General features: G+C 38.6%; 1 protein-coding gene across 1 annotated transcript; it reads left to right on the plus strand.

The window, feature by feature from the left end:
* Nucleotides 1-9,080: 9,080 nt before the first annotated feature.
* LOC110054297 (uncharacterized) lies at nt 9,081-12,837 on the plus strand. The gene is made up of 2 exons (XM_020760680.2): nt 9,081-9,510; nt 11,584-12,837. Exons 1-2 carry the CDS (start codon nt 9,150-9,152, stop codon nt 11,853-11,855), a joined length of 633 nt encoding a protein of 210 aa, XP_020616339.2. The 5' UTR covers nt 9,081-9,149; the 3' UTR covers nt 11,856-12,837.
* The last annotated feature ends 76 nt before the right edge of the window (nt 12,838-12,913 follow it).

Consider the following 12,913-nt stretch of genomic DNA (forward strand, 5'->3'; position numbering starts at 1 on the left):
TACAGAGCAAGAGATAGTTGCTTGTTGAACTAAAGGGTCTACTACGGAAATTAGTTTTCTGGATGTGGTAAAATTCTAATAAGACGTGAACTACTGGCATTTTCTTATTTGAGACAAACTTTCGTGGCCGTTTTCCTGCACGGCTTTCGACACAATTTAACCGCATGCATGTTCCTTTGCTAGTGACAAAAATCAGTATAATCTTTCCTCAGCAATCTTATTGCAAGGAATGGACCCCTTCAAGGAACAGTTGCAGAACGAGAAACGACCGCAGCATGTTAAATTTAGGGCCCTTTCCATTCGCCTCAAATTCCGGACATTTTGATTAGAAAATCAAATGATTCATTCAGCAAACAGGTTTCCGCGAGTTGACGGCGACATGAAAGAACAAGCAAAAAACACGGGAGGCTCGGCAGTTTACCTCGTTGGACGTTGAAGGAAAGAAACGTTCAACAGTTTAATACAGAAATTTCCGGCATTAGTTTCTAACCGGGAATCGAGGAAAACCACCGGACTTACATCTTAATACACCACCCGGTTGTATTTAGGCAGGGGCATTTCATAATCAAGGATTTTAGTGCGGTATTTATATTTCAGTGCAGAGCAACTATTTCGTTCACCAAACTGCGTATATTTTCTGATCGTTTTCCCTTTCTTCCCTGTTATCAGTATCTAAATGAATTAGATTTCAAAGAGTTAGTCGCCAAACCAGTTTATTCGTAATTAAACTAGGCCAAGCTGAGGTTAATCCATGGTCAAGCGTTCGCACGTTTCTATTGGAAGAATCGTGTATCCAATAGGAACTTGGATAAGTTAGGGAAATGATTCAAGTCTAGTCACGGGCTATTTATTTGTATTACTGATTGTTCATAATCACAACCAAGAGACAATTCACGGAACAGTATCACAGTGCTTCTTCTCTGTGTTCTCACATTAAGATCCACTCGTGGTTCTGGTGGTTTAATCCAATGACAGTTTGTAGCTATTCGTGTTATGTATGGTAGGACTTGGTCCTTTTAAAGTCATCTCTTGATAGCGATTCCCCATTGACCGTCATTTAGTAGCCAGTTTCAGTTGTCGTCTCAAGATAAATAGGTCTTTTTTCATTTCATACAATTCCGGAAAACTTCGTTTGAAAACTAAATAGCTAGAAACACAGCCAGAGGGAGGCACATTCCAAGACACCGTTTCTGCTAGACCGGGTTCCGGCAACCCGGCTTATAAATCAGCCTAGCCATTGTTAATAGAGGGAAATGGTTATGAAACCGGCTGGCAAAGTTCATTGTTGTATGTTTTTGTTGGCTATTTTGGGGGTTAACCCTACACAAAACCTGGCAAAATATAAAAAAAGTTGTTATGTGTACTCGTACAGCTAACCAATAGAAGCATTGCGATTATGTAATTGCATAGTCAATGAGCATAAAACAAAAGATGTGCAGGGTCAAGGACCTTCCAACGTAAACTTTAGCCTGTTCGTTTGCTACTTTGATGTTTACCAGGCTTCTTAACCAATTTACTATGGCCTAACTACTTTTCCTCTCGACGTGAATAAGATTACGTTGATGAAGAAGAAAATGATTTGTTGATCGAGTTGTAGTAACTCAAACCTTTTTTTGAATTCAACTGAATCTCGGGTATCAGTCCCATGTAAGACCCCTATTGAACATGTTTATTAATTTATCAATTCCTTTTAATGTTCTCTCTGAGGAGTCGGTAGCAAATCAGTCAATATCCTCTACTCTTTCTTTGATTTGATTACCATGAGAAACTATGCATTGAAGAAAGCATGCATTGAGAACTGGCTGGGTCTGTTAAGGAGTGTGAGAGCTAATAAGTTCCTATCCTGGACACAATTTTTGCAGAAAGTTTGTAGCTTAGGCCGCATGACTCGTGAACGCACAGGTTAGTTTAGTGACATTGTAACATTATTGCCATGGAAACCTATCACGCAACCCAATAACACTTTAATGATAGCACCCCGCCTGATTAAGCTCCGTCTTAATCGAAAATTAACTGTCTTCCAGCGACTGTCTGTAAATAATGCTTGTGAAGACTCTGCTTCACAAGAACAGAGCATATGAGAAAGGCTCCTAAAAACACTTTTATTAGGAAAGGTTTGATAATAATTTGTTAGTGAATGGTCCATTTTTATAGCCACTTCCCGTCTCTAGTCGGTTTCTTTTTGTCTCTTCGCCTGACGTAAAAAGACTTCCGTTATCAAAATTTCACATGTGCTTTATTTCCTTTGTTTATCAAACAACATCATCAATTAAAAACCTCTTTCCTACCGCAAATCATTCCACGCAAAAGTCTGTGCAACCAATAAGTACGTAAGTGTGTTTATTTCGATAAAATCGCCCTCTTTGTTGCAATTCCCTCTTTTCAGTATCCCATGTTACCGCCAACGAACCGCGAACGTCACGCTCTTTGCAGCCTCGGTAGTGAAACGCTTCGGATCAACCGGTACAAAGTTGTACTAAGCTTAGACATTGCCTCATTTGTTAACGTCGAAACATCTCTCCCTGTTAATAATAATAATAACAATAATAATAATAATAATAATAATAATAATAATGACGATGATGATGATGATGATGATAATAACTCTATTTATACAGCGCCATGGCGCTTTACAAAGAAATGGACAAAACTATACAATCAGTAATAATACCTCTATACAAAAGGAACAAGTTAAAAAATTAAGTACAGTTCGAAAAAATTTAAAATGTTAGCAATGAGTAGCTGTCCGGCCCAAACAGCTTAAAATGGTATGTTTTAAGGCCCCTTTTGAAGCTCTGGGTAGAGTTTGACCTGCGCATGGCAAGTGGCAGATTGGGGCACATACACTAAATGCCCTGTCAGCATAGGTTTTGTGAAAAAGGCTGGCTAATCTAACAGTTAACAAAGTGCAGCCGCACTAAATGGGAACTGAAGATAAGCGATGGTCATATAATGACGTCAAATATAATGAAATGATGAAATAATCTGTTTATTGCCGTTAAATATCAAAAATTGTGTCAATCACTCAAGGGAAGCATTTTTCGCAAAAAAATAAAAATAAAAAAGGAGATAAAAAACAAAGAATTAAATAAGTAAAATAAATTGAATTCTGGTCAGCCTTCAGCTATTTGGGATTCTTAATAATTACAACAAGTTTTAGTATAAATCTAGTAGCGTTCACAAATGCCGTTCGCTGTTTGGCTACGCTACTCACGTTCTATTCTGTGATAGATAGTGAGTAGCGTAGCAGCGTGCGCTGGGGGGTCGCTTCTTTGTGTTTTCGAAGTGTCTGTGAAGAGGATTTAGATGAAAGTTTGAACGACTAGTAGATTTATATTAAACAATTAGATTATTCGCTCTCGAGTTCATAATCTAATTGTTTAATATTACAATAACTACCGGTATTTTCAATCTAGAGCGTGCATTTAGGAGCAGTGCTAATTACATGGATTTCATTTGTCTTAATGCAATTAAACAATTTATTTATTATGTTTGTTTGTTGATTTATTAATTTTAAGACTAAAATGGAGGCCTGGCACCCACACGACACGAATGCCCTTTTCCGAAAAGATGTTTGTTCTTAAAAATTAGATCAAATTTAAAAAAAAAGAAAGATATTTTTGATTCAGTGTTTCTTCCAGAGAAGAGAACAGCTGACGTACTGAAAATGAGTTGTTGCTAAAGACAGAATTTTCAGGTATTTTGTAATTAAATCTCTTACTTTTTGTGGCAAAAAGTGTCATAAAAAATCATCGCACATTACTCCCTTAAATTTTGAAATATTTCGGCTGCCATCTCCACCATAATCCCCCCTCTATAAAAATACCGCTACTAAAAGGGCTGTGGGTTGGTTTCCGTCGCTAAAAGCCATCGATCACGTACGAGTTGTCCAGTACACACTCGCCCTGCTAAAATTATCTTCTTGAAAAATTTATTTTCAAACCGTCATCTGAAGGAAGTTTCTAAATCCGTTTGTGGCCTTTATTAATATTATTGTTGTTTGCCAAATTTGTTTTTATTTTCACTACTTAAGCTGTTAAAAGAAAATTCAGAACTGTGAACGTGATTTTTGATCGAGCTGAAGTTTCTCGTGGATTAGTACAAAAACAGGAAAATTTGGTAGTTACATGATCTGTTGATTGATAGAGCATTAAAAACTTTTAATCTTTACACCCGTCAAATTAAGTGCAATGTTGTTTTATGTCTCATGTATTTAATAGCTTAAAGAAAAAGGTAATCATCATTTTTGTGTCTTTTTCCAAAAGCAAGCCTTTCAATGCAGAAATTGCCTGACCCTGGATTCAGAAGACTAAACAGCTAAACTTCAGTTTGCCAAAGCGAGGAGACGTGTGCTTGTGATTATCGGTTTCTACGGTTCACACCTTTATTCGTGGTTTCCTGACAGAGAAAGTAAGTGAGTAAAGTAAAGGACTAAAAATAAAAGTGTTTTGTTTTGTTTCAAAACAAGAGTCTCTTGATCAAAACTAAAAAAAGATACAGTGCTGGAATGTCCGTAGGCGTGCTAAGCATGGCATTTAATTTCAGAAAATTCAAAAGAGGAAAAAACAATGAAAAAGACACATATATGAACAGCTTAGGTTATTAAAATTTTTAAGCCGGATAATACACGTTATTGATAACAGGGCCTCCGCTTGTGACCTTGTTAACCATAAAAGTGGTAATACAAGAAAGATGCCAAAAATCAAACGGACGCGATAAAATTGATGAATTTGCCAAATTGACGTCAGTAAACTTTTGTGGTGATTACTGGAATGCTTGAAGAAGATATTGGGGGAGTGGGCGGCGAAGTTCGTCTTACACTGACTATTAGGAGTTTTTATTTACAAAATTTTTCATGATCTCGTAACAGTGTAAAGGGCCTCTTCACAATCCTGCCTGAGCAATGCTTTATCGACTTCATCCTCAATCTTGAGTATAGTACGGTGGAAATGGAAGTTGCACTCAGAACGTTTGGTCGTAGTTGGATTTTTAAAATGATAATTAAAAAGTTCGGAAACGAGCTCCAAAGCGATGGAGTTCACTTCACGAGAATCTGCAAATTTGCTAGCATATCAGTCTATAGCATATTTACGGATAAAAATTAACATTGTATCGAGTAGGTGGCGAGAATTACAAGGCTTATTAATGCAATAAATGCATACACTTAAGGAGGCTGGTAACGGTTTCCAACAGCTTCTAACAGCTATACTTTGAAGGAAGTATACTAACACTGTTTAACAAGTGATGTTACATTAATGGTATCATACAAATTCCCAATCATTGGTAAACAAGTTGCGGTCATCCGTTTACTATAATAGGTTACCATGGTAACAATATGACCTGCTAAAAATACCCTTAATTTTAGCTTTAAGCGCTTATAACTCAAAGACGATCTCGGTGGCCCTCATTTTTTATTATCGGATTATAATCATCATAATAAGAGGCAACGTTTTGCAAAATTTAAAAATATTTTGTGAAGGGGCTTAAGAGCCACCTTAACTTTTCGAAATTTTTCGAAAGTTTGAGACAAAATAGCTGGGGCAAAACTCGCCTGCGGCAAGTGTTGAGCGGTGTTCCCGCAGCATTTTCCAAGCTTCTCCTCGTGTCAGTTCAACTCGACAGAAGCACTGTTTCCATTATTTCTTTGTTAATCCCATTTAGAGCGGGTTTAAATTGCGTGTCGTAAAACCAAAACTAAAGCATCACTTTCGCCAGTCACAAAGGACGTAGGTAACTCCAGTGAATCGATCACAACTCGTAACAAATTAGTGTAGCTGACATAGTGTACGCGGGCAACTTCTGACTGGTCGAGCCAGGGGGTGCGAGAATTTCTTTTGGACTACTCACAAAGCTTCACAACCTTCGCAAATGCAATTGCATTCGACACTCAAACGAAAACTGCTCTATCTAGATCCGAAAAAGTAACGTTTTTTTCTTTCTTGTTGCAGGGGGCAATGTGCTCCTGTTTGATATACTCTTGATAGTTACAGGATAATTGTTATTTGGCATTATTATTATTATTATTATTATTATTATCATCATCATCATCATCAAAACTATTGATTACCAAGATATACAAGGTAATATCGTAATCATTGTTCGGTGTTGTTGTTGTTGTTGTTTCAGCTGTTGTTGCTTTTGCTGCTGTTATTTGATGCATGGCCTCTTACAGGTCAGTGGTAAAAGGGCGTTTCCCGCCATAACACGTGCTGAATTGTGTTAGCAGCTGTTTAGTGAACACCGCAGCCGTTACAAGTGTTCAGCAGGATTTTCGGGGTCTGTTTTTAGTTTGCCGCCAAAACCAATTTATCCTGTCAGAGTGCGATTTTAGGAAACTAAGTGGGACCTCAGTAAAAGCCGGATTTAACAACATTTTGTTATCGGATGTTTAACCAGCACGAAAGGTGCAGTTTATATTAGTACCTTAAGCAAACCACGGCGGCAACAGCAACGAGAACGCCAGCAAACGCAAACTTTAATGAGCAGTGCAATGGCTGTGCATGTGCGTTATAAGTCTTTGTGTACGTACATTTCGTAGTCGTTCTCTGCAAAACAACAAAGTTAAATGACTAAGTTCTGCGTTTTTTGGAGAACGCGTACTACGGCAGCTAATTTTCGTATTTTCATTTGGAATTGAACGCTGACATTACATCTTTAGCTTGAGCAAGTTCTGAGACCAATAGGCGCACTAAATAGATCTAGACAATTGAGAAATTCGAAGGTAAAACATAACTTCATTTTTCACTACGGGTGTTGTCCTCTGGGTCGCCGTTGTCATTCCCTCCCTACAAAAAAACCCCCGCAGCAACGGCAACGAGAATGTCGTCAAACAAAAGGCTAAATGATCAGAACAATGGATCTTCATCTGCATCATACACCTTTGTATATTTCGTTGATTGGACGGTTACGAAATGTACAAAGGTACTTGTTTTGCTCTTTTAGCCTTTTGGTTGGCGACGTTCTTGTTGACGTTGTCGTCGTGTTTTGCGTTAAGTCCCTATCAAAGTCGACGTGACCTTTTCCCAAGATTTTTGGAGAACGTTAACCACTAAGGATAATTTTTCGAATTTCAACGGCGGAAGTTTGGAACTGAACGAATACTTAGCACTCGAGCTAATGAAAACCCGAGATAACAGGCGATCTGAAACAGTCCTATCTCTTGAAAGAAAAACTGTTTTTATTTTAGTTTACCATTATCATTGTTTTTTTCTTACCGCTGCTCAAATGGCGGACAGTTCGAATTCACAGTACTCTGAAAACAAATTAGCGACACACCTGTGAAGCAGTTATCATGGGAATTTTAACGCCAGATCTCTCCGTATGTTTTGGACCACTTATAGAGAAGACACATTTCAGTAGCAATATGGTGGACACCTTTATTTCCACACTTTTTCGACGCTTACTCATCCTAGTATTTTGGGGAGTCATCGTCGTGTTCTTCATGATCGATAACTTGCGAATGCATTGTACTTTATGTAGGGTTTTCGCGCCATTAGCGAACATTAGATGAATAATGGAAGGGCGTGTTACACGTTATCATCATCTTATACCCCTAGCTCGGAATGCGGAGAATTTTAAGCGGGTAAAGAAACCAGCTATAAAGCGGTGAAACACACCCTAGAATCGCCGTACATTTGTTTACAAACAATGCTAGAAACCAACGGCTAGTTATGTTTTTAGAGACGCTAGAGAGTCAATTTGAGGTGTCGGGTTAGTGTATGTCAATATGGCACTCAAAACAACGAGAACGTAATAAACGAAAATTAATCAACACAAGAGGTCGCGCAATTTCGCGGTCAACGACATTTTCCAGGATCGCGACGCTTTGCGTTTATGTCTATCACCCTTTATCAATGCCAGATTTATATATCTCTCGTGATTAGAAATAAAAGAAGCCGGCGATAAACAGGAAATTTTCGCGACAAAAATCTGTGAAAAGAGCGCGTGACAGCACCGGAAACCATTCACACTGTGTGAGTTCTAAGTCTTCTCGATCGATCGTTCGAGTCCGTCTAACATGAAATTCAGGAAATTGCAACATTTAACTTGGAAGTGAGATATCTCCGCAGAGCATATCTACCTAAACAACTCTCAATCTACGCAAAAGTGAATTTCAATTTAACCGGGGTGTGGATGCGCAAATGTCGGCATAATTCACGACTGTCCTCAAGGTTTTTATAATGCAATTAACAGTACTATCAAGTGTTTTCAAGGGTCCTATTTCAGACAACATCCGGTATTAAAATGCCCTCTTGAAATAAACTGAATTTGTTGCTATAGCGCATTAGCTCGCATTGGCCCTGTCATTTATTTTGAAACCTTTGGCCGGTATTTATACACGTCCACGAGATTCACTGTTGATGTCACTTGAGAAGTTGTACGTGACGTGTCACTCTTTTGTCTTTTCCTTGCTCCGCGGATAAATATTTCCAGATGAGGAGGAAGTGTTGCGTCCCATCGGCGGTTTCTTTGTAGTTTTTGACTGAACGCAACTGTAGAGAACTGTGGCGCTGCGCTGTGTTTATCACAGGTCAAAGTGTTGCAAGGCGGAGTAAAACCTTGATTTGTCTGAGAATGTTGCATTTCGTCAGGTTTGAAGGTATCTTACGAAAAAAAACGACAATTACCGTTTTAATAGCCGTGATGGGGTCGGCGTGGGAATTTATAAACTGCGCCAGAAAACAGGTAGAGTAAATAAACGCGACTAATGGATTGCCTTTTGCATAAACAACCTTCAATATTTGCAGAACAGCGACAAATAAAACAATTGAGTTCGATTCGAAAGCAATTAGCAAAAGCACACAGAGTGAGATTTCTGAAGGGCGTCCTCGAGTACAAGAGATGATCTAAACAATCTTAAAGGAAAATAGCGGCGGTTCAAGCAATTTCCGCTATTTCAGCGCGCCTCACTCCCCCTATCTGCTAAACGTTAGTGCCGAAGATATGACGCGTAGGGATTTTCCGACTGTAAAAAAGCCGCGTTTTGATGGACATTTGGGGGTATTGGTTGCAGACTTCAAAGATAGCGACCTCAAACCGTAGAGTGTATCCATCTTCGTGTTGACAGATTTTTACAAAGGGTGGCTTATTTAAAGAACTGCCGCCGACAAAGCAAAAAGAACATCGGATCGTCGAGTGCGAATACAAATATGTATGATTTCTACTCGACAAATTTCGGCTATCAGGCACCGTCCTATCCCAACCCTTACGCGTACAACAGCCCAGAAATGAACTCCTCTTGCTCGTATCGCTTTCCAACTTATGGATTCCACGCGGGACCCATCCACACAACTGGTGTTCCGAGTTATCAGCCATGCGAGCGCGTTTCAAACGTCGCAAGAGTAGACGGCATCAGAATGGCCGACAACACACCCTCACGGCCCGACTTCTGCACAAAAACGCTTCAGCATTTTCCTCCCACTCCTCCGCCAAACATGAACACAGTAAACTGCGCTAATGAGTTTCAAAAAAAGCAATGCATCGACAAGTTACCGGAGGATAGCGACGAAGGTAGGTTTGAGTTCGAGATTTTGGATTGGCGAGAGTATTTTCTTCAGAAAACTTCTCAACGCAAAACGTAGAATTTCCTGTTTCTTTTAAATGTTATTTTAGCTCGACCTTGTGAACTGTTAATTGTACATCGATATCTGGAAAATGCGTTTTTAATGCCGTAAACGAGGAAAAAAAACAGTCTTGATATGTACGACGGTGGCCCGTCAGTTAGGTTCAGTGCGCAAAAACTATTGGACGAAAAATGTTTGTGAGTCCAACTGAAATAAATTTGGTTGCAAAGGAAGTTCGGGTTTATGGATCGATCTTCCAACGCACATCAAACTGATAGAATCAACTTGATTGAGCTGGAATAAAAGCCGCCTGATCCGCCTGCGGAGAACATGAGAAACTTAACTCAGTGTTTACAATGTTATCAGCTGGCGTTTTCACAGGATACAATCCAGATAATGATTACAATTTGTTATGCCGTTTCTTATGGTTTCTTTGCTAAACTCGGCTCTTAATGTTTACTGCGTCCTGTTGTACAGCCATTTCAATCCCGTGACTCAAACAGCAGGGTGTAGGATGTACAGTCGGAACTGCGCTTTAAAAAAGAAAATGTTTCGTTCTTTTGTGGTCTTTGCACAAAAAACCCTAAAGCTACAATTCAATGGCACGCGTCCGTACCTTAATTAAGGTATGAGAAAGTGGAATTTCATCAATTTCTGTTTCTGCTCTGTCAGCTGGGCTTAGTACAGTGTAGAACACAAAATTACAGCAAATACCCACACAAATATCTAAAGAGGAAATCTCCTTCAGCTTGGGCCCAAACAAAATACTCGCATTGTCATACTCTACTGGACACCTTTCATTGTTCGGTAGTGTTAAATGTTCAGTTTGTTTAGCCATATATCTTCTTCAATACTATTCATCCTTCAGCTATTGTCTAGATACAAAGCAAAGCGTTCCTGCGTTAAAAATTTCATCACCATACCATCCTCTAGACATCGTTTGCAAAACCTGAATGCGTGCAGGCGCGCCGGCTTCCCGACTTCTGATCGATGTCGGGGCTAATAATAAACATAACAGAGAGCTCAGAACAGGCCTTGCTTTCAGGCAATCTTTTGTGTTTTCCAAGTTTCTAAGGGAAATAAAGCATGATGAAAAGACTTCAGACCATTTCAGTGGCCCAAAACACACAAGTGGATAAGACAAATATTTGACAAGAGCCAATTAACACAAAAATCGGAACAAGAGAGCCGAGGCGATTCTGTCGGCTACAGTATTTAAAGACACATCATTTTTCCTCAAAACGTGTGCTTTTCGATCAAAGCTAAGCCAAAAGGGAATTTTCCATCTCAGGTTGATTCCATCCAAAAACCGACATTTCAATATACTGGCGAGTTCACTCCAACTAGAGGACATTTCGAATTCTGCGTCTTCGTCATGTAACACTCTTCTTATGTCGACACTTAAGAGTTACTTTTTCTTGAGTCAGCGTGATCACGATTTTATGCTCATTGCGTTTATCGTCCTAAAAAGATAACAGACTTGAACATTGCATGACTGACGGCCAGAGAATATAACCACTAAAAGTGTATGAAACCCATGTAGGCAGGATGTTGCACCTAGCGAATGGAAAGGAATTTTTGATAATATAGCCTGTTCACCGTGTTTGCTTTCAAATGATTTACAAATTTTGTCTTCGTTTTACTTTCACTACTAAGTCTCTAAAAGTGTATAACAATTTAGGATTTGTAGAAAAGCTCTTTAGCATAAAAGATTTTGGGATTCATTTTCTTTCACTTCTTTGATTCCGTAGTGCATTACAAAATGTAATGGTCCAACTGATCGAGGTGTCAGCTGTTTTATTCTTGAACAAATTAGATCCTGGTTTAACATATACTTTTCGAGATCTGCCGCATACAACATGGGCTTCAACTATGTGTAGCCAAGCTCAAAATTAAATAAACGCAAATATTTTTTGCACAACAGAGAGACTAAACGCACGTACGAAAGAAATGCGCGAATAAGTTTCATTTCATCGATCGAGCACCAGGGTTTCATAAAAGTCAAATTTGTGTCTTTTAGATGAAAAAACAGATGGAGCTAAACTGAGTAAATCAAGAAAAGAAAGAACAGTATTCACAAAGTATCAGCTTCACGAGCTAGAGAGAGAGTTTGGCCGAAACAACTACTTGACGAGACTAAGAAGATACGAAGTGGCTGTGAGTTTGGATCTCACCGAGAGACAAGTCAAGGTTTGGTTCCAGAATCGAAGGATGAAGTGGAAAAGAGTGCGAGGTGGAATGCCCCCAAAGAAGTCAACGAGTTTGGACCAAATGGAATTAGCAATTTATTGAACTATGGTGATCTTGATGAAACGAATAATTATTATCTCTTACTTATCGTTCATTCTTTTAAAATGTCTCAACCCCTTGGCGTAAAAGTCTATGCTTTAAACTTCTGAACAGTATGTAAGGAAATAGTTGTCAAATTGATAGTAACATTTGTGGTTTTCATGGCCTCGCTTCCAGCCGTATATGGCTTGATTGCAATGCAAAACAACGATGGTCACATGGTTAATGATGTTTTCTTTTTCTCCTAACCTGTCTGCTTGCAATTCGTTAATTTTAGAAAGAGAGATTAACTGTTGGTCACTAGAATTAGAACGAATAATACGAAGGATCTTTATGATTTTAGTGTTTTATTAATATTGTTTTGTTTGTAAATACGAAGTTCAGGTTTTCTAAGGTTAGTTTGCACCACCAAAAGTATACACACTCAGTCAGGTCGCTCATCTGGTTGGCAAGACTAGACTTGGGACATTATAGACCATTTAATTGAATTAGGTTTGTTTCCAGCGCCTAAGCATATGGATGTGTTAAATGGTATTTCCTCTTCGATTCTTTTCTTTGTAAAATCAGTGGTATTGGAAAGCATCCAGAGTGCAAAGTTAAACTCGGTCTGCGGTTATACACCGCTTAAGTGACGAACGCATAATTCAACATTCTTCTGTAAAATTTTATCTTTCGTTGTTGTGGGTTTATATCTTTTGGAAAAAGTCATTCCAAAGTTTTACTTGAGATGTGTAATTGTAATAGAATGGCCATGCACATAATATAAGCAAATAATTTTAAGATATCACGTGGAAACTCTATGTTGACGCTATTTATTGTTTACCTAAGATTATTTACAAGAATACTTTGAAAAAATATTTACCTGGAAAAAATACAACCAGCGTTGATTGATACCATTTAGCGTATAATTTGATATAATTCAAATACCGTTTTGTACAGTGATTGAAACGAGATAGAAGAAATAAAACTTTTAAAAACTTTCTAACATGATGCGAGAGTAGTAAATATTTAGACTTGCAATAGAATCCTTTCCAGTGATATGAATAACTGGGATGTTGGTT

This window comes from Orbicella faveolata, unplaced genomic scaffold (assembly GCF_042242905.1).
Source record: "Orbicella faveolata isolate gen_17 unplaced genomic scaffold, um_ofav_v1 contig_13, whole genome shotgun sequence".
NCBI classification, from domain to species: domain Eukaryota; kingdom Metazoa; phylum Cnidaria; class Anthozoa; order Scleractinia; family Merulinidae; genus Orbicella; species Orbicella faveolata.

Coding starts and splice junctions, on each gene's coding strand:
- LOC110054297 (XM_020760680.2), top strand. CDS start 9,150: ATGTATGATTTCTACTCGACAAATTTCGGCTATCAGGCACCGTCCTAT. Junction 9,511..11,583: donor ACCGGAGGATAGCGACGAAG/GTAGGTTTGAGT, acceptor TGTGTCTTTTAG/ATGAAAAAACAGATGGAGCT.